Raw genomic sequence first — 22,329 nt, 5'->3', positions numbered from 1 at the left:
CGTGATTCAACAGCTCATTCTGGACCCATTCCCTGATTTAGTCAAAACGCACACTTTATAATGAGCCGCCCAGCTCATTCGCGAGAGATCTCTCACCATATCTGTACAGAATGTAATGAATCCTCTGTTAAGTTTGCCATCTTACTCATGAGTGCACGTGCGTTCTCTTTTGTGTCTCTCTACACCCCCTTTCTTGCCCCTATTTCTCCACCCCCAGTGCTGGGCAGCAAACCGGATACCAAGATCTGGTTGATCCCCCCAGCCTTCCTTTCTCTCTCTCGCCATCTTACTGCCTTGGCATCTTCATCCCGGATATCTGATGCCTGAAAAGGCCGGTACCAACGGAGGTTAAAGAATATAACAGATGGGGAATATTTTCTGCGGCATGTTGAGACGCTGCATATGAGTGGTCATCCTCGAAAATCATCAACTTTAACACCAGGGACAGGTGATGATATACCCTGAGTAGGTTCGAAGATGTATTATGCCTCGACGCTTTTAATCTCCATTAAACTTCTCCCTTTCGATTTCATTCTTCGGAGCTTTGTGTAGTTCTTCACCTAACGAACTGCGTTCGTGCTGCACTGCTACTACTTCATTTCCTCTGTATATATGCCCTGTTTCGGGCACGATCATAGGCTGCCATCTTGGACTGATAATGACGCCGTTTTGCATCCATATGAATATTCGAATAGTGCTACGGTGAACTCGCATGCATCAACACGCTGGGCCAGTACATTCAACGTCGTATGACCATAATCATTGCTAATTACGACATATAAAACCAGCAAAAATTGCTTTTAAGCCTAAGATGGCAGCGTCTATGCTTTACTGTAACTGTTACATTTATTTTTTTTGTCAATTTGTCCAATATATCATTTCATGCAGCGGCCGCAGAACTTGTGCCGCTGTTCATAGTGGTACTCTCGGTCTCTGAAGCTGGATGAAGATAACTAAGAAGCCTGGTTTTTACTGGCTACATAAAATGTGAAACCAAGCTATAAATTATGATCAAAAAGAAAAAGACAAATCTGTGAAAAGTCAGTATTGGCGCATAAATGGCGCGCCGATTGCGCCGATGAAAATCATCGACGGCGGCGGCGCGGTGAAAATTATTGGCGGCGGCGCGCCGACCAGTCGGCTCACACCTCTATACAGGAGGCGTTGCTCAAACAGCTCAGCTTGCTTGACTTGCTCGCGTGGGAGGAGCAAGTGCGTCATTCCAAAACAGACGTTTTTTATTTTTTTATCTCGCATACACTGCTGCTTTTTAAGACACAAATGCCTGTAATACGACAAAACACCGCAAATATAAAACTTATGAATTGCTTTTAGTGAAAATTTGCAACTGCTGCTTTATACAAAAAATAAATCTTGGCTACTTTGATTGAGCACGAGTCAACAGTTGCCAGTAGGTGTTCTGTGGTTGCCAGGTGGTTGCGGAAGTCAAATTTCATGCACCAACGTTGCAAGCCGTTCGTCGTGTACTTTCGCAATGTCTTGCTCTTTTTCGACTTTAAAATAAGCTTGGGGTTTCAAAGTACTTCCAGTTTTTGATCGTATCGCAAATGACTACCGGGAAAACATGTGTAATGTGCGGCGTTGATCTTCGGCTGCTCTTGCAAGCACGTGGTTCCATTGGCAAACGTCAGACACGTTTCGCACGCGCTGCTATGTCCCATCTTCGTTCTCGATAGTGCTCCCTGTCGGTTCTCTCTGACATCTGGCCAAGTCATTGTCCTTCTAAAGGATCAGGAGCCAAGTCGCCTGTTCCGCGCTGTTTTTACTGATGGCAAGCAGTATGTGGAGCGACGAGCAGTACTGTTCAGGCCCGGGCTCTGACGCCGGCGCCGAGGACTGCGATGCTGCAGACAGCGAGGCCGAATCGCATCTGTACTCAGAGGTGCACTACAAGAGAATAAAAGAATTCGCAGTGCCAGATCCAGCTCCCCTGAACGAAGACGAGGGCGCAGGGCTGGAGGCGGCACCTCTGGATGAAGACGAGTGCCCGGCGCCGGAGCTACCTCCAGCCGCTGAGGTAAGCGACGGGGACGACTTGGAAGTGTTGGCTGTTATCCCTGCGAAAAAACGGAAACGTGCAGCAAGCGTCCAAATATCAAGCGTCTCGACGAAGGCTAGGATGAAGAGAATGCGAGTAACGGCGACTGGACCTGGACCCAGTGGAAGGCCCGAGGACTGTAAGGTGATAGTGCTGAGCAGTGATGACGAGGTGATTGGTTGTGAAGAGGGTCAGAACCTCATTCTGAACTTGTTCGACGAAAGAGCCCGAGGAGATGCAAGTGAGCACTATTTCATACACAATCCTGTCTTAATTTTTTGTTGTGGCGTATTAAAATAAAGTGCCACCTAACCGTGACGCGTTGAATGTATGGGCTTCGATGCAACCAGACCGACTCATCGTTGTGGTTGCATCGTTTTAAAACGTACATTGTTTCACATGTCCTGTCAAGCTTTGAACACAAAGCTTTTTTTTTCTTTAGTGTTTGCAGTCATGCTACTTCAGCTGCGATATGACGAAGTGCGCTTTTGGCTACCACCCTTCCTCACACATACGCACACATACGTTCGTGTTGCTGTTGTGTGCCCCTTCAATGAGCAAAATAGACTAAATTACATAACGATGCCCCGAGGTTCTCTTTTTGTTAGTAATACTGTCAGGGATTGCAATCGGAGGGTGCTCAAAGAGTACAGATAATATCATACATGCATTTAGGCTTATAAAAATACTAACAAATTTTAATAATAAACCTTGTCAATAAAGAGTGCGAGGAGAATTATGCAAAATTGCTTGCAAATACTGAAAGAGTAGATCACAAAACAAGGCAAAGCACAAGACGTATAAAATTGATAACTTCTACCATTTTGCATCACGGATACATATCACAGCTACAGAAACGCAAACAGTTGGCCAAAGCTTCAACTATCTTGCACAGCGGCCACTTTTTTTGTCTTTCAGCGTCATATTGTCACGACGTCAAAACAGAGGTCTTGCCGCAGAGATTGAGACACCACAAGCAGGTCGATCTTTTAATTAGAACGCGCAAGCGAGTTCTTCTTTTTTCGTCCATCTCGTAAACCTTCGCGGCACATGCACAACTGCCATCGTCTTTCTTGAGCAAGCACGTGACATTTGCCTCCCCCCGAAAGAGGCATCGTCCCGATGCGCACCTTAGGTGCTCTACCAGGCGTATGAAGTGGTCGTACCAAAACGGTAACCGGGAGCTAATTAACTCGATAAATAGGGTTTCATATGCACGACTTCGGGTAAATGCTTTTGGTGCTTAAAACTACAATCGGTGTCAGGAACAACTTCGTAGTTCACATCTTTCAAGCGTCACGTGACGCTGTATGGGCCAAAGTACCGTCTTTGCCGTTTTTCAGACAGTCCACGTAGACGTATCGGAACCCACACCCAGACTTTGTCGCCTGAGGTGTAGCTAATAAACTTGTGTCGGGTGTCGTAGCATTGTGCATCTTGCTACTGCTGATGACAGATGCGCACGCATGCGAGCTGTCTGGCTTCTTCGACACGCTGAGTGAAATCTTCGGCATCTACATGGATGTCGTCACACTCATGCAGCAACATGGCGCCCAACGTTGTCATGACTTCGCGACCATAGATCAGACTGAACGGTGTCATTCCAGTGGTTTCTTGTCTAGCGGTGTTTTTGGCAAAGGTCACGTACGGCAATATCTGATCCCAGTTTTTATGTTCCATGTCAACGTGCATGCTGATCATGTCTGTGAAAGTCCTATTGAGGCGCTCCGTCAATTCGTTTGTCTGCAGATGGTATGCAGTTGTTCTCCTGTGAGCTGTACCGCTGAGTCTGGGAACCGACTCAAAAAGCTCTTCGGTGAAGGCAGGTCCTCTGTCTGTGATCGCTGCTGGCGGAGCGCCATGCCGAAGGACGATGTTTTCGATGAAGAACTAAGCGGCTTCTGCTGCTGTGCCGCACTGCATAGCTTTAGTCTCTGCATAACGGGAGAGGTAATCAGTGGCCACAATAATCCATCTGTTCTCTGTTGTGGAAATTGAAAGGGACCCAGGAAATCCATTCCAATCTGGGTGAACGGATTTTCTGGTGCTTCGACTGGATGTAAAAGACCGGCTGGCTTGCTGGGAGGCGCTTTGCGTCTTTGGCAGTCGGTGCAAGTTCGCACGTGATGGTTAACAGCAGCAGGTAACTTTGGCAAATAGTACTTGCATCGTAGTCTGCACAATGTTCGGGTGTAGCCTAGATGACCAGAAGTTGCTTCATCATGGCACGCTTCCATAATTTATCTTTGAAGAGAAGCAGGCACGACGAGCAAGTGTGGGTTACCGGTTGGTGAGAATTTTTTTTATAGAGAACATCGTTTTGCAAGCAAAAAGATGGTAGTCCTCAAGCAAATAACCGCAGCACATTTTTACGTCGTCCTTCTAAATGAGTGGTAAGAGCTCAGGGTCACTGTGCTGTTCTTGTGCAATAGTGGCCGTGTTGACAATTCCCAAGAATGCCGCGTTGATGTTTTCGTCATCGGAATCGACTGTTTCCAATGGCGACCATGAGAGACAGTTGGTGTCGGTGTGCCTCTTCCTAGATTTATAGACGATGTTCATCTCGAACTCTTGAAGCCTTAGGCTCCAGCGCGCCAAACCGCCTGATGGATCTTTAAGGTTGGTCAGCCAGCACAAGAAGTGATGGTCGCTAACAACCTTGAATTAGCAGCCGTACAAATACGGACGAAATTTGATGACTGCCCACACCACGGCGACACATTCCTTCTCGGTAGTCGAGTAGTTCTCCTCCGTGCGAGAGAGAGTTCTGCTGGCGTAAGCTATTACTCTTTCACAGCCGTATTGCCACTGCACCTGAACGGCACCCAGACCTACAATGCTGGCGTCAGTGTGAAGTACTGTAGGGGCGTCCTGGTCGAAGTGCGCAAGGACTGGAGGTGTTTGCAGGCGTTGTCGTAGTTGATTGAATGCCATTTGCTCCTGTTCACCCCAAAAAAATGGGACGTCCTCACGTGTGAGTCGTGTCAATGGTGCCGCAATAGACGAAAAGTCCTCGATAAATCTCCGGTAATAAGCGCACAACCCTAAGAAGCGTCTCACAGCCTTTTTGTCACGTGGTGCAGGGATTTGCGCTATGGCGTCTATTTTGGCCGGGTCAGGTCGAACACCCTCGTGACTAATGACGTGGCCTAGGAAGCTGAGTTCGTTGAAACCAAAATGACATTTTTACGGTTTTAAAGTAAGGCCGGCTGAGCGTATAGCTTGGAGGACGGTGAATAGGCTGCTGAGATGCTCCTCGAATGATGCTGAGAATACAATAACATCGTCCAGATAGACCAAGCATGTTAGCCACTTCAGGCCTGATAGTGCGGTGTGCATGAGATGCTGAAAAGTGGCCGGCGCCGAGCACAACCCAAAAGGAAGCACCTTAAATTCGTAAAGGCCATCAGGCGTCACAAAGGCCGTTTTTTCACGATCTCTCTCGTCGACTTCTATCTGCCAGTAGCCGCTTCGGAGGTCCATTGAAGAGAAATAGCGTGCATGACGAAGCCGATCGAGTGAATTGTCTATGCGAGGCAGTGGATAGACGTCTTTCTTCGTGACTTCGTTCAACTTGTGATAATCAATACAGAAGCGCAAGCTGCCATCTTTTTTCTTAACTAAAATTACGGGGGACGCACACGGACTTTTCGAAGGTTGTATGACGTCATGCGCGAACATCTTCTGTACTTGCTTCTGAATCTCCCCGCGTTCTTTCGGAGCCACGCAGTAGGGGTTCTGCTGAATCGGTTGCGTGTTGTCTTCAGTAATGATGCGGTGCTTGGTCAATGGTGTTTGCTGGACCTTTGACGTACGCGAAAAGCAGTCTTCGAATCGATGTACAAGTTCAAGCAGGGGCTTCCTATCAGAGAGCGGTAGCGTGGAGCAGATGTCCACCGGCAAAGTTGTCGAGGCAGGGACAGTCGCGTCTTCTGGTTGCAAAGCAATCCCCAGCTTTGTCTATATCGTCGTAGTAGGCAATTGTGGTACCCTACTGGATTTGATGGTGCTCGTTGCTGAAGTTCGTGAGGATCACCTCTGCCTGTCCACCAGTAAGCGCCAGGACGCCCCTCGCGGTGGAAATGCCTTGCGTGAGCGACTATGTGCTCTGCTATCACATCTTTATAGCAAGGCCAGTTGTTACGAGCCGCGTCGGTGGCCGCAGCGGACCCCGTAGGTAGCATGAAGCTGGGTGGTGGTCGTCATTCCGCAGGCCACGGGGACGTTCAGAACTCTCGAGAGCTGAGGCAGAGGGACAGGCGTAAAGGAAAACTTAACAAGACGTTTATTTGCAACATGTTGGACAGTAACGTCCGAATGACGACTCTTCTCGTGACACTCTCCTTTTTCCTTCTGGCGGGCTGCTCGCGCTGCCTTGCCGTAACGTTCCGAAGATAGGAGTGGAATGTCACTTCGGGGAACCAACCACTCATGGAGAGCACAACACAAGACAAGTATCTTTTCACGCACGTGGCAGACGCACGTGGCACAGGCGCGGGGACCCGTGGCACAGGCGCGGGGACCCGGAGGCGACCACGCTGGAGAAATTCACGGCAGTCGCTCCTGTAGCACACAACCCGCCTTCCGCACATTCCAGAGGGGCCCGCCCGTAGCCACGGCCCCGCAGGAGAAGGGCACAGCACAGCCGAGACAAATACAGCCGGTGCAGGTGACAACCCGCACCCCACAAAAGAATGTCCAACACATTCTTTTGTGGCACACTGACACAAGGCAGCAGGATCTCGGTGGGAGTGTCAGATTGTCGGCTATTTGCAAACGGCCGCATAGTTCGTCGCTGCTGTTGTCGACAAATGGGTGTGCGCAAAACGTCACCATACGTTGAGGGATGTTGATAACAGCGCCATGATGTTGAAGAAAATTCATGCCCAAAATTAACTTTTTACAGCAGTCTAGCAATAGGACGAAAGTGGCCACGAAGCTAGAATTCCCAATGCGAAGTCGAGTGGTGCATTTACCTGTGGGAGTCATCAGCTCACCACTAGCACTCCTTATGTGCGGCCCTGTCCACGGTGTCTTGACCTTTCTAAGGCGGTCGGCGAGCTCTTGTCGCATGATTGAGAAGTCAGCGCCAGTGTTGACCAGTGCTGTAACGTGATGTCCGTCAATGAGAACGCCAAGATCAGCACGTACAACTTCATTGGTATTAGTAGTCGTCGTCATATTCATCACACGTGACAATATTATGAAACGAAGTGAGAAAAAATCACCTTTTTTGAAACTTAATTCAGTCATATGGCAAAGATACAAAGAAAAAACTGCCACTTGTGCACGATAGCTAAAAACATGACTGACTACACATCACAAACATCATAGGTATAGGCTCAGAAATATTAGTGGTTGTAACAAATCACACACACACATATGTATAAAGAAATATATATATAATGTGTGTGTGGGTGTGTAATGGCATATTCTTAGCTTAGAAGACTCATATGACGTTTAAAAAAAATCTTGGAAGTTTAATTAGGTTATGAGGCAGACCATAGTTGGGACCTCTAATTAATTTTGACTGCCTGCACCTAAGTCTGAGTGTGGAAGTGTTTTTGCACTTTCACCCCCATCGAAATGAGGCACCACTAATAATGCCTATGTACTTTCCAGTGCAGCACCATAGCCACTAAGATATCACCAGAGTCCTTCCATACTTTTTACTGGTCATGAAACTCCCCAGAAAGTTTCACTACACCGAACAATGAACACCGTGAAGTAAGTCGTGTGAGGTGGCGACTTGAAGGGTCTCTCCAATAAAGAACTCTTGACAGGCTAGAAAGACAAGAATTTTGTCGAGGTGCAGTGCATAACAATAAGATGAGACAAAAAGAAATTCCCACAAAACACCTCATCTTTACCTTTACATCTACAACACTCCCCACCGATATAGCAATGGGCTATCATAAACTGCCAGCGAGACTGTATGTTCCAAACCCGCGGCGCTTCTTTAAAGGGGTGGTGCCACCGAATTTCGAGGCTAAAAGAAGCTTGTTGCGGATTTCCTCTGTCTGCTAGGGTACTACACGAATTGGCGGACACAGGAAAAGTTTAGAATATATTTAAACTCGCCTCCAAAGCGTACCTGACTGCTCGTTCTCCCAACCGAAGCCTATCACAAGCACCTCCAGAACTGTCATAGCTCTGTAGGAAGGGAAACAAAAGTTGCAGTGACATCACACCAAATCTGTATTAAGTGCAAGCGGGAGCTGGTTTGCCCTTCAGGGGGGACAAAGGTTTGTCCCCGTGCACCCCCTCCCTATTTTGTCAATGCGTGGGGCTGTGTTTGCACCCCCTCTTACCACCCTCCCATGTGCATGCCTATTGTAGTGAGGTGAGGGACCTCTGGAGACCTCCACTGCTACGTACATACCGTCAAAGCATCGTTTGTTTCGTAGGTGCCTATGTCTGTACGAGAGCAGACGATAATCAGCGTGTTGACGCCACATTCTTGTGTGGTTACATGACCAAGTCACCCACACTGCCACGTCACAGCCCGATTCGGTGCCCAGAAACCGAAAATCACACACGTAAGAAAGGCAATGTTATCTTATTTAGCAAGAATAAATTTATCTTGGTGCATGTGTCATGATCCCTGTAGCTATTAGAAACGCTTGCAACAAAGAACGCGCAAGCCACAAATATGGTGGCACCACCCCTTTAAGTGCTGTGGTTTGGCCATGGCTTGCAGAACGGCCAAGGACAGCTTACCAGTGCAAAATGTAACACCACAGGACTCTCCTCTGATGAAGAATTGAAATCCGATTTCCACTGCACCAACTTTGATGGTGACCATATGGTATATTCCAGGTCCTGCATGGCCTGAAAGAGGGAAAAAGACATTGTCACAACAAAACTCTGCTGAACATAAGCTTTTGTGAAGCGTGGCAGTGTGCTTTTGCTCCAAAAAAAGACAAAACTGCCAAACAAGTGGATGTGTACGTAGGATTTAGACTGTGCAACTTGGCGACGTGTCAGCGGAAACAAGCAAGGTAGTGAAATGGGCAGACGAAAATGGTTTCTGACTTAATCCTCAAATAAGCATGTTATTTTTTTAGCAAAAGGAACTTGCATCCCGATCCCCACATAGAGCTACAGTGTCAATATCTATCTCTAAAAACGAGGCATAAATTTTTAGGCTAAACCTCAAACATAAAGCTAAAATTTATGTCACGTATCAAATGTCTCAGAAACAAGTTTATGAAAACAATGTCTTGAAGTTCTTGTCATGTACATCATGGGGCAATGACAGAAAATGTATCCTAAACCTCTACAGAAGTCCCATACATAAGTGTATCAGCCGGGGGGGGGGGGGGGGGTAAAGGGGGTGCGAGCCCCCCACTTTCGACAGTGGTCACTCTTGGTTGCACACTGGAGAACCAACAAGTAGGCAAAGTTTTTCTTCATAACAGTAATCACTGAATTATGTCTTACAGGAGAATGAAAATGTTACGAGGCTATGTTACAGCATAGTGAAATTTTGCCAAGATTTCCGCTGTGATGATTTTGCTTGTAGCCTCTTTGTGGTGCGGGTTGCCAATTCGACGCTTTGGCGTCTTGTGAAGTAGTATTGAAAAGCAGACAAGTGCCGAATCGGGGCCCTATTGTGCTACATCATTTGTTCATGTTGTTATACAGCTGCAACTTGTTCGTACAATAACGGATAAAAATGAGCGAACTTTTTAAATACCGGTCAAAGAATTTCCTGCTTCCGGAAAATAATTTTCTTCGAAAAGGATATATCATCACTGCTGCTCTTTCGAAGCTGTTGCGAGCCGATCAGTGTGATGAATCGTTTTTGATGTTCAAGTTTTTTTGTAGTAAAACGCCAAGAACTGTCCCCGTTTCAGTCTCTGATAAACCTGATCAGCCTTGCTTACAGTAACTTAGAGCCGTAGTGGCAGCTTACTAAGTGGCCATGAATAAAGCAGTGGACTCGAGCTAAGTAGGAAGCTCAGCTTTTAAGGTGAGCTTCCTACTCAGCTCAGGTGAGCTTCCTACTCAGCTCGAGAGTTGGTACGCCACTGGTCTCATACGCACACACCTAGACTGTAGAGCCACAGTTTACCAGTCTGTCGCACCAAGCACATTGAGGATTCTGGATCCTGTTTATCATCTGGGCATTCCCCACTCTACGGGTGCATTTTGCACAAGCCATGTATAAAGCCCCCTACGAAGAGTCGAACGTGTGGTCACTCCATCTTCAGAGATATTATATGTCCTTTCTGTAACATATGAAAGTAAATGCCCATAAGGGACACCCCACGAACTCCACAATCAATGAATGTCCAGATTTATCATTTTTGACGACTGTCCCTCGGTGAGGTGACCCTACTCACTTAGTGTGAGGGGTCTAGCTGCAGAAACCGGTGTGCCGCTTCTTGAAAACTGCTTAATGGCTCCCGCTGCACATCTTCCACTGTGGAAGTGGCAGCTTATAGATTGTGATGTATAGATTGTGAAGTCTCTAATCATGTGCCTACTGCCATATTTGCAATCACTTCCTCGAACTCCAACATTAGTACACTTGCACAAAATTCTTTACAGATACCTCAAAGGTCTCTATTATGTGCAGCCGTTGGTCCAACCTTTTTGGATGCTGGCACTCTGCATCTTTATGCAGGCATTTTCAGAGAAGCCTATTCAATACTTGTGGCTATTAAACACATTAAGCAATCAAAACGACAAAATGCTATAATATATACCATCTCCCAACGTTCTTAAAGCTCTGAAAACTCCTGAAAAATATAAAAACCTTGTCCTAGTCTCACTCCACTCACTTCAATGAACATTATACACAATCAAAGAGCATATCATAGTGTGCAGGGTGCCAGGACTCTGCAATATTCAAGGCAACGTGTTGGCCAACTGGCTAGCTGCATCTGTTCACGTGTACACTGCCAATTCATCCATAGCTATCCCTTTGCTTGACCTAAAACTGTTTCTTAAACGAAACCTCGGAGCTTATTGGAAGGGCACATGAAATAGGCTCACCCAAAATGAACTTCACGCTATCAAGCCATACCTTTGTAATTTGCCGCCAGTATCAAAATCGCGCTGCACACAAGTAACACTAACAAGGCTATGAATAGGACACTCACATACCACACATGCGTACCTTCTGTCCGGTTATGATCCACCTAGGTGTGAGAGATTGGGAGAACCATTCACTGTACTTCACATCCTGATGAAGTGCGATGAATTGGAGGATATCAGAAAAAATCACTTTACATTACCCTACCGACAGCAATTTCCACTGAATCCTGTTATGTTTATCGGTTCGGAGCCACTTTCTACATATCAGTCACGGTCTCTTTTTTTAATCGATGTACGTACATAGTTTCTATAATACCATATGATTATATAGTTTCCATAAACCATAATACTTATATGATTTACCCACCTTTCGGGCAAAGAATTCAAGACCAATACAGCCTCTTAACATCATCATTGTTCACAACTTCACATTCCTTGAATGTCATTATAAATAACTGATCATTGTTATTGTTACATCATCTTTCATGGCGCTCTTTAGCCAAGCATGGCCCTTGCATCGCTGAAATCTACACATCGACTGCGTCATCTTGCACTGTCTAGTTGCACTTGTGAGTGATGTCTCATATTGCTTCGATAACATATGCTATATTACTTCAAATGTGTAGCATTTCTTCCCCTTTTTAAAATTATTTAGAGCATCAGTGGTTTTGCATTTTTCTTTACTTGAAATTCCTATCCTGCGACTTTATCAGGGAAAGTGACAAAGACTGAAGCAGGTGAAGTATCAGTCACAGTATAAGCTATGACCAATATAGAATGGAAAGAATCTTTGATGAGGCATTGCAACTATCTGATATAGAGCATGTACTAATCGCATTATAAAGCAAGGAGAAATGCTGCAAGGGACACGGCATTGTTATTGTATTATTTGCTACATATACATAGTGTGCACGCGATGCCACAGACAGGTTCTCGGCACTCGGTAACCAGACAGGGTAGTCACCGTGGCTTTTTATTTCATTAGAGAAGGTCACTGCAGGGGAGGACACACAGTCCGGTCCCCCTATCTTTTGCGCTCCCCCCCCCCCCCCCCCCCACATTTTTTCTGTTTGCCAGCTGCGCCAAGAGTGAGCGCAAAGGAACGCATGGAGCATCGGCACTAATCTGTTGTCACAATTTCTTGATTGGCACGTTAGAGCAAGAGTGCACTTGGCGTCTCAGCTGGCTGGTACCCGGACATAAAGGCCACAGTGATGTCAAAACACACTATGTGTTGCACGTGGCATTATTGCGAATGCTGCTTGGGACATTCTCGGGAAATCAAAAAGACTTAATTGTAGATGTAAACACTTCCTGCCTTCACAGTAGTGCCATGGGGCACTTAGTCTCCTTAGTGATTTTTTTTTCAATATTCTGGCACTTGATGAAAACTGGCCTATGCATTGATAGCCAGAAAGCACATTTATTTCATGGCATTCAAAATTTTTGTTTGCTTGTTTCTCAGCCAGCACAACAGATATGTGTTACCCCAGCCATTCAAGTTTTACATGCTTTGCTCTCATATCCTGTCAGCCTAATCATTTGCTTAAGTCAGTGTTCTTTGAAAACATCATAACAAAGGCTGCATAGTATTGTAGAAACATGCATTTTAGATACTCTTCGGGTACCTTGTGTCTGTATCGTGGTACTTTCAGCAGATGATATATGAGCGTCTGTATTTGTGATATATCGTATTTATAGTATCATGCATTTTGGAATGTAAAATACACCTTTGACGCGAGTGATTGACCCCCATATTTTAGAACGTCACTCCCTCTTGATGCTTGATGACTTGAGAATGTCAATAACAGCGCCAATCTTTAGCAAAAGTGATCACTGCGTGTTAGTTGATTATTTACAGCTATTTTCTAGGAGTGCTGCATCGTTTTAAAGGGGCCCTGCAACATTTTTTCGAGAAATCATTAAATGACTTCATTAGAGGAGTTTATTGCCTCACAAATTGACCAACACAAAAATTGTTAGAATCATTCAAGCATATGCTAAGTTATAGATTTGTCACACGCTGTCATTGCTTTCTCCTTTCTCTTGTCCTGACAAGCACACTGAAAGCTAACCAAGGAGGGATAGCACAGAGATCTAAAACACGTCAAGAGCATGGCGTGACCTTAAGCATCGTTTTTTTTTTTTTTGCTTTGAATGTGCAGATTACTTTCAGTCCGAGTACCGGCATGCAGTGGTCTCTCATGCCTTTCGCAGTAACTATCAGCCAATGGCCTGAAATTCGGGTATATGGCATTATTCGTAGAAAGATGAGGAAAGAATTTTTAGCATACTTTGAGAAATAATTGTAAGTTTCAGGCCGTATGCTGTGCTGTATTGTTTTGCTTGCATGTTCTCGGGAGCCTCAATTACCAATCAGCAGTGTTTTTTGCCCATGCATAGAAAGTGCTTCAGGGACCTTTAAATCGAGCAACTGTGTTCTTTTCTTCTTCGTCAAGGGAAGGATGAAATTAGAGTTGAGGCATGTTTGAGAATATCATAGTGAAGCTTTATGGTAATTTGGGATGCTCAAGTTTAATGCAAAAGATCACACAGTCACACTGAATTTCGCTGAATCTATGAACCATCTAGACTAACATGCTGAAGTACCATTTGCAGCCTTATAAAGGAGGGAAGGGAGTAAAGCATAGCATAGTCATGTAAGTGTGCTATACATAGTGTTCATGTGATGTCACTTCCGTTGTTGTCGCCCTCTCCCGCCATGCCTGGGTACCTTCCTGGGTGCCTACGGCAGTTCGCGGGCTGCAGCACCGTTTGTTGGGGGCTCGTCATCTGTTGCTGTGTACGATGTTGAAAGGACAGCATTGTGGTTTTTTGCTGTCGTACTTTAACGAGCTCTTCGGATCAGAAAGGCCTTGTTTGTTCACTCGATGCAAGACCGGAAAATGAAAATGTGCGACACCTATACCAGCCACCGGCTACCCGCCACGACCTACAAGGGCTCATTATCTCGCTTTCACTACAAACACCACAAATCGCCGGTACTTTTCGGAAAATCGCAATGTGTGTTCTCAATTTTGGGTAATAACTTTGGGCAAAGAAACACCCCGAAGCTCTGCTCCCTCTTTGGGGTCTACTAAATCAACTTGCCCCACTAGCAGCCCTCAAACTTGCATCGTGAGGCAAAACTAAATGGGCGCGAGCACGAGGAGACAACACGGCAGCGGTAGGCGACGGAGTCGGTAGGTACCCGGGCATGTCGGCGGCGCATTTCGGAAGTGACGGAAGTGACGCTTGTGCACACTATGTATAGCAAGGCGGTGGGAAAGGAAGGTGAGGGTGAGATTGATGTGAGGGGAAGGGTACAGCATATTATAGCACTCCACATTGGCCTTTACGATGTTCAGTCAATTAAAACCACACATAAGTAGCAGTTTATTTATTTATTTAAATACCCTCAATGCCATTTGCGGCATTAGAGAGAGGAGTGGTGTTACAAGTCAGAAATCGCAGTCTTGAATGATACATGATCAGAGCCACTGGCAATGGAAGTAGGAAAGTGGTTGCATTGAGATGAAGTCTTGGGCATGTAGGAGTGGAAGTACATGTTGGTATGTCATAATGGCTCATGAACTTCGAAGTTGTGGTCGATGCAAGATGAAACGTAAGAAGGTGGCGAGAACGATGTGCATTTTATTTCAAAATTCGTGACAAAAATTTAGTGGATTTTTATGCAAAATCATGTCCCAAAGAGCTAGCTGCTAGCCTTACTTCGTATCACATTCTATTCATTTTTTTTTTTTGCCGTTGCGGCAATACCGTTAGTAGAGGATATTGGAAATTAAGTACGCCACCTTTGACAGAGTGATAAATTAGGCTAGATGTTGATTGTTCTTTATTGTACAGCGGAGATGTAGAGGTGGAGATGAGTGCTAGAAGGGAAATCTGTTAACATCTTCTCTCATTTCTTATTTTTGTGTGTAGTACAAAAAAAACTATGAATGTCAGAGAGAAGTTTGCTAGCAAGCAACTGCAAACTTAGCCTTAACAACGAAACTTCAACAAAATCATAATGTCTCAGGGCAGGCTTGTTGGTAAAGCATATCTCGATAACAATGGTATCACAAACAAATGAGACACAAGGCAGCAAAAATGTGCACAGTAGCACTGTGTGTGTATTTTTACTGCCTTCTTGTGTTTTGTTTCTTTCTGCTATCATTGTTATCCAATGAAACTGTGTTGAGGAATTTGCTAATGCATTGAAGTATCTTAATATATGAATGCCAAGTATTTGATTGAATATATTTATTTTGTTGGTATCTTGTATCTGTAAGACTAGAAAAGACTCTCCAGCCAAGCTTGGTTTTTAGTTTTAAAATAAAAAAAAACTGGCGCTATGTTTTGAGACTCATTCGGTCTCTTCTTCAGGGGGTAATTGTCTGGCTGGCTCTGAAGCTAGCACCTCTTAGTGGTTGTCTCTCTCTTCATTATCATTCTCTGCTCTTGTCAATGAGTTGTCAGCTCCTTTGGCTCTGGAGACCGGGTAAGTACACACTCGGCAGGGTCCCTGTTGAGTGGTTTATGTTTTCAGGTGTCATTTGAATATGCCAAGATTCCAAGTATTGCCTTTCGGTGCGTCTACATTCTGTTTTGATTACCTGGGCGGCGTTGAAGTTGATGCGATGGTCCATTTTCTTCCTGCGTTCTGCGAGAGCATTTCATGCTGCATTGAAGCTACTATTGCGTCCAATGCCTGAGCCTACAAGGGAGCATCGTTCTTTTGATCCTGAAACGAGTCGCCGAATGGCTGGCGGCCTATGTCTGCCATGTATTGTCCTTCCCAGCCGGGAAGTGGGGCGTTGTGCCTTGAGTGGTGGTTAGCCATTTCACGAGACGACGACAAGTCTTTACGTGGTAGCAACATCTTCCTTGGAAGAGACAGCGGCGGCAGCCGCAAATCGCTCCGCTAATTGAGTGAGCAGTTCGGCGGACCCTTTCGTACTTTTGTGCAGTGGCCCTTTTGATGCATGCTGTCGTGAGCTGGGGACCCCTCGCCCAGCGGCATACTACGACAAAGAAGAGCCATGTTCGTGCCATATTGCAGTGCAATGACCATACCTCAATAATGAACGTGTTCTTGACCATGTATGGAAGTCACCCTCACAGGTTGTGTGTGACACGTGATTGGACAGTGCCATCTGCATGCGTTCCCCGATCTGGGGAGGACGTACCCTTTATAATGAGCCACCCAGCTTATTCGTAGAGCGCACCACGTTCAAGAGCTTGCCATGTACGAATAAGCTCATTATGTACATAGTGTAAATAAACCCTCTCTTTTAGTCCACCTTCCCCCGCAGGGGCGCCTCTGCAAGCAGGCGTTTGGTGTGTAGCGACACCACGGACCCGAGCTAACGGGGGAGTTTCTACTCCCTCCCACGCCTAGCCATGCGTGGCTTTGCCGTGTCCGGGGAAAAGGGGATCCTGGGGGTTGAGCCGACACTGGGTGATTGGACCTTTAAGCCCCCCGGCAGAGGCAACACACCCCTTTGGCCCCGGCTTCACGTAGACGGCACCTCTGGGCTGACCCACCCAGGGGAATTCGGCAGTCGCCTTTTCCTATCTCTCTCTCCCTATATCTTCGTCTTTTGTTCTCACTTTACATCTTTCCTGTCTTCTCCTCTCTTCATTTTACTTCCAATTTTTCCTGGCGGCAAAAGTTAACCTTGTGTGGATATCCAAACTAGGGTAAATCATATTGGGTTATAGTAACTGCGTACTGCTGGCGTTGCGCAGACATGCCCACATGCTCTGCCACGTCCCCTCGTTGGACTCCGTGGTGGGTGGTAGGCGCCGTTACCGAAAAATACACATTTTCTCATGGGATCCCCGACCCCCTCTTTAACTGATCGTGCTTCGAAAAGGGTACGCACCGACGCAACTTTCCTACTTTGGCCCAAAAACAGAGAAACTTTCCCAAAATACCATGTCCTCCACTGCGAACAATCATCTACAAAAGCTAGAGCAATCTCACCCTTCCTTTAGGGAACCACTTTTCCCCCGCAGGGGCGCCTGCGGAAGTAGGCGTTTGGTGTGTAGCGACACCACGGACCTGAGCTGACGGGGGAGTTTCTACTCCCTCCCACGCCTAGCCGTGCGTGGCTTTGCCGTGTCCGGGGAAAAGGGGATCCTGGGGGTTGAGCCAATGCTGGGTGATTGGACCTTTAAGGCCCCCCGGCAGAGGCAACACACCCCTTTGGCCCCGGCTTCACTTAGACGGCACCCCTGGGCTGACCCACCCAGGGGAAATCGGCAGTCGCCTTTTCCTATCTCTCTCTCCCTACATCTTCGTCTTTATCTCTCACTTTTTATCTGTCCTGTCTTCTCCTCTCTTCTGTTTACTTCCAAACTTCCTGGCGGCTAGGGTTAACCCTGTGCAAATAGCCTACCTTGGTCTAGGCGCATTGGGTTATAGTGGCGTTGTACGGCTGGCGTCTGCAGGTTTCAGCATCCGCAAACTTGTAGCGTCCCCTCGTTGGGCTCCGTGGTGGGTGGCCGCCAACGCTGCTGAACAAAAATAAGACAGGCATGCACAGAGCATTCCCCTTACTATCTTATCGTACCGGCTTAAAGCGGGTACGCACCGATGATATAAACTTTTTTAACCAGCCCAAAGAAACATATCCTCACTATCATGTTATCCACTGTGAAAAAACTGAAAAGCAAGCCAGAACCGTCTCTCCTTTCCTGGTTTCTAGGTGTCTTACCGAAACTCTTGGCACAGGATACAAGGTAACCAAAATGGCTAGTGGAGACCTTCTCCTCGAAATCCGTGACAAAGAACAATTTGAAAAGCTAGACCGTCTTTCAGATTTCGGTGGCATACCAATAACCATAACACCACATAGATCGATGAACACAACTCGCGGAGTGGTATCTGACATGGACTTGACTTGACTGAGACTGAACTTTTGGAGAGATGGAAGAGCCAAAATGTCACTAATGTGCAGAGAATCATTATTAGAAGAGATAATAAGGAAACACCGACGAAACACCTAATACTCACATTTGCATCCAGTAAACTACCGGAATCTATTCAAACAGGGTACACAAAGACATCTATCAGGCCGTACATACCAAACCCTCGTCGTTGCTTCCAATGCCAGAGGTATGGCCATGGCTCCAAAACCTGTCGTGGTCGCCAGACTTGTGCGCAATATGGAGTCCTAGGCCACGTGTCTGAGAACTGCAAACAACCGCCACACTGTGTAAACTGCGAAGGAAACCATGCCGCATATTCACGCTCCTGCACATACTGGAAAAAAAGAAAAAGAAATAATTACGTTGAAGGTGAAGGAGAACATTACATTTAAGGAAGCACGGCGAAGAGTCGCTCCATTCTATGGAGCTACATACGCTGATGTGGCGTGTCAGGGGGCACCGCCGCACCAGCCCTCACCACTCCTTCGGCCCGCACATACCGAGCCGGAGGTTGGGGCACCTGCCCCCAAGGCGGTTGTAGCCCAGGCTACACCGCCTACTCCCAAACAGAGACCGGAGACTCCAGAGTCCTCGGGTCTCAAGGCCTCACCTCACCAGGCGAGGCCCGAAATTCGAACTAGCAGCTCGCACGTGCGGGCATCCAGTGCCTCCGAGGAGGCAATGGATACGTCGGTACCCGTGGTGCCGAAAGAGCGGCGTGGCTCCTTGGAGCGCGCCAAGAAAACGAAAAAGCCGATAACAGGGCCTGGTGACGGCCCTGTTAAGTGAACTCAAACTACCTGTCTAAACAGCCACTCGCTTTTCGTACACACAGCACTATTTTACATTCACCATGAACACTCAAATTATACAATGGAACATCAGGGGCCTTCTCAGAAACCTTGACGACATCCAAGAGCTCTTACACGAACACTCTCCAAAAGTGCTGTGTGTACAAGAAACACACCTTAACTCAAAACACACAAACTTTCTTCGTAAATACGTTATTTTCCGAAAGGACCGTGTTGATGCTATGACATCATCCGGAGGTGTTGCCATCATAGTGAATCAAGGAATTGCATGCACACACTTACAACTCCAAACATCCCTTGAGGCAGTGGCTGTTCGAGCAGTTCTTTTTCACAAACTGATCACAATCTGCACTATCTACATCCCTCCTAGCTATCAGCTGCAAAAACGTGATTTACACTCTTTAATTGATGAACTTCCGGAGCCCTATGTTCTCCTTGGAGACTTTAATGCGCATAGCAGGCTATGGGGTGACTCTCGGTATGACACGCGAGGTCGACTGATTGAACAGTTCCTTCTCTCCTCGAGCGCGTGTCTCCTAAATCGAAAAGAACCAACCTATTATAATCTCGCCAATAACACCTACTCCTCCATAGACCTAAGCATAGTATCTCCATCTCTTGTGCCTCTACTCCAGTGGAAAGTCGTCAGTAATCTGTACGGAAGTGACCACTTCCCCATAGTTTTGAGCACAAATACAGTAACTGAGTGTCCATCACGTGTTCCCAAGTGGCTCATAAACAGGGCCGACTGGGAACACTTTTATACCATCGCTCGTCTAGGTTGGAATGACATAAGTACTTTGAACATTGATGTTGCTGTCAACTACTTCACAGCATTTTTGATTGATGCTGCAACAAAATGCATCCCACAAACAAATGGACACCCTGGAAAACGGCGTGTGCCATGGTGGAACTCTGAATGCCGAAACGCGCGCAAACAGCAAAACAGAGCTTGGAGGCTGCTTCGGAACTCACCGACAGCCGAAAATCTTGACACCTTCAAAAAAATAAAGTCTCAAGGCAGGAGAACGCGTCGGCAGGCCAGAAGAGAAAGCTGGCAGAAGTTTTTGTCAGGGATCAATTCATACACACAGGAAGCTAAAATCTGGAACATGGTCGGTAGGATAGCAGGAAAACAAGTACACACACTTCCACTCGTAAACACTCAGGGTGAAACCTTGGAAGATCAGGCAAACTTCCTCGGTGCACACTTCGAACAGGTGTCCAGCTCATCCCACTATACTGACACTTTCCAAAAATACAGAACAAGAATAGAAAAGCAGAAACTCGAACACAAATGCACTAGATACGAGGCATATAATCAAGCGTTCAGTCTAGCTGAGCTGCGAATGTCTCTAAACTCCTGCAGTACTTCTGCCCCAGGTTCTGACCGTGTCGTTTATGAAATGTTAAAAAACCTACCGATCGAAACACGAAAAACCTTACTTTGTTTGTACAATGCTATCTGGTTTTCTGGCACTATCCCTAACTCCTGGAAAGAGGCTATTATAATTCCCATTTTGAAAGAGGGCAAGGACCCTTCTTTACCTTAGAGTTATAGGCCTATTGCACTCACAAGCTGCTTGTGCAAAATCTTCGAAAAAATGATAAACTGCAGACTTGTACATTTCCTTGAAACAAACAATTTGCTCGACCCATTTCAGTGCGGGTTTCGAGAAAGTAGATCCACCACAGACCACCTTGTTCGTATCGAGGCACAGATCAGGGACGCCTTCGTCCATAAACAATATTTTCTCTCTGTATTCCTCGATATCGAAAAGGCTTATGATACTACATGGCGTTTCGGAATTCTAAGAGACCTGTCCCACCTTGGCGTGCGCGGAAGAATGTTCCACATAATCGAAAGTTACCTGTCAAACCGGACATTCCGTGTCCGAGTGGGCACGGCTCTTTCCCAAACATTCGTCCAGGAAACAGGCGTGCCACAAGGTGGTGTACTTAGCTGCACACTTTTTTTCATCAAGATGAATTCCTTGCACTTGTCCATCCCTCGAAATATATTTTATTGTACATATGTCGACGACGTCCAGCTTGGCTTTAGATCTTGCAACCTGGTAATGTGTGAGCGACAGGTTCAGTTAGGTTTAAACAAGGTCTCCAAATGGGCAGAGGAAAACGGATTCCGACTGAACCCACTAAAGAGCACGTGTGTCTTGTTCTCCCGAAAGAGAGGCATGCACTCAGAACTTGACATTGAATTGAACGGTCAACGTCTGTCTGTCAATGTGGAGCATAAATTCTTAGGATTAATCTTGGACAACAAGTTGACCTTCGTACCGCACATCAAGTATCTAAAAACAAAATGTTTAAAAGCCATGAATGTTTTAAAAGTGTTGTCACGTACTACGTGGGGTAGTGACAGGCAATGTCTCATGAATCTGTATCGAAGCCTCATTCGCACCCGCTTAGATTATGGGGCCATTGTTTATCAGTCTGCAACACAAAGTGCTTTGAAGATGCTGGACCCTGTGCACCATTTGGGCATCCGCCTTTCTACGGGTGCTTTTCGCACCAGCCCCGTAGAAAGCCTTTATGTTGAGTCGAATGAGTGGTCGCTTCATCTGCAGAGAACTTACATGTCCTTTGTTTATTTCCTTAAGGTGAAAGCAGATAAGAAGCACCCCTCATACTCCACTATTATTGATTTGTCGAGCTCCATTCTGTTTCAAAACAGGCCTTCGATGAGGCAGCCCTTCTCAGTTCGCCTGAAAAGTCTAGCTGAGGAAACTGGAGTCTCACTTGAACATAGTTTAATGGCTCCTGTAGCATATCTGCCACCGTGGCAATGGCAGACTATAGACTGTGATGTGTCCTTTCTTGAAGTTACAAAACATGCGCCTATTGCCCATATCCGAACATACTTCCTGGAACTTCAACACAAATACACACGTCCTGAGTTCTTTACAGATGCCTCCAAGTCTAACTCCTCTGTGTCCTACGCTGCTGTCGGCCCATCCTTTTCGGATGCTGGCCCTCTACATCCAGGCACAAGTATCTTCACAGCGGAAGCCTACGCGATACTTGTGGCGGCTAAACACATCAAGCAATTACAAATACAAAAAGCAGTAATTTATACAGACTCCCTCAGTGTAGTAACGGCTCTGCACACTCTTAAAAAACACAAAAACCCAGTCCTTGTCTCACTTTACTCCATTTTATGCACACTATACACACTCAAACAACATGTTGTAGTGTGCTGGGTGCCAGGGCACCGTGAGATTCAAGGCAACGTGAGGGTGGATCAGCTCGCTGCATCCGTCCACAAAAGCACTGCCCCTACACCCATATCAATCCCGGCCGTTGATCTTAAGCCGTCTCTCAAACGAAACCTCAGAGTATACTGGCAGAGCAAGTGGGATACACACACACAAAACAAACTACACGTTATTAAGCCACACCTTGGTCATTGGCTGCCTGTATCGAAATCGCGTCATACAGAGGTAATACTAACGA

General features: G+C 46.3%; 2 protein-coding genes across 3 annotated transcripts in view; one reads left to right on the top strand and one right to left on the bottom strand.

Moving 5' to 3' along the window:
* The first annotated feature begins 1,411 nt into the window (after positions 1 to 1,411).
* LOC142776191 (uncharacterized) overlaps positions 1,412 to 22,329 on the top strand; it is an 80,434-nt gene continuing 59,516 nt past the window's right edge. Inside the window, exon 1 of one of the 2 annotated variants that reach the window (XM_075879403.1) lies at positions 1,412 to 2,300. In XM_075879403.1, coding sequence (XP_075735518.1) covers positions 1,790 to 2,300 — 511 coding nt within the window. In that variant the 5' untranslated portion in view covers positions 1,412 to 1,789. The remainder of the gene's footprint in view (positions 2,301 to 22,329) is intronic. The other variant, XM_075879404.1, reaches the window with a different exon arrangement.
* On the bottom strand, positions 17,475 to 21,012 carry LOC142776190 (uncharacterized). The gene is made up of 3 exons (XM_075879402.1): positions 20,727 to 21,012; positions 18,200 to 18,308; positions 17,475 to 17,629 (listed from the first exon to the last, which is right to left on the bottom strand). The coding sequence occupies exons 1-3, from the start codon at positions 20,861 to 20,863 to the stop codon at positions 17,567 to 17,569; spliced, it is 309 nt and encodes a 102-aa protein (XP_075735517.1). The 5' UTR covers positions 20,864 to 21,012; the 3' UTR covers positions 17,475 to 17,566.

The sequence above is a fragment of the Rhipicephalus microplus genome, chromosome X, assembly GCF_043290135.1.
Source record: "Rhipicephalus microplus isolate Deutch F79 chromosome X, USDA_Rmic, whole genome shotgun sequence".
Taxonomy (NCBI): Eukaryota; Metazoa; Arthropoda; class Arachnida; order Ixodida; family Ixodidae; genus Rhipicephalus; species Rhipicephalus microplus.
This window is presented reverse-complemented; position numbering and strand designations above follow the sequence as displayed.

Coding starts and splice junctions, on each gene's coding strand:
- LOC142776190 (XM_075879402.1), bottom strand. CDS start 20,863: ATGGACAAGTGCAAGGAATTCATCTTGATGAAAAAAAGTGTGCAGCTA. Junction 18,309..20,726: donor CGGAATGTCCGGTTTGACAG/GTAACTTTCGAT, acceptor GGTTGTTTGCAG/TTCTCAGACACGTGGCCTAG. Junction 17,630..18,199: donor GAAGCAACGACGAGGGTTTG/GTATGTACGGCC, acceptor ATTTTTGTTCAG/CAGCGTTGGCGGCCACCCAC.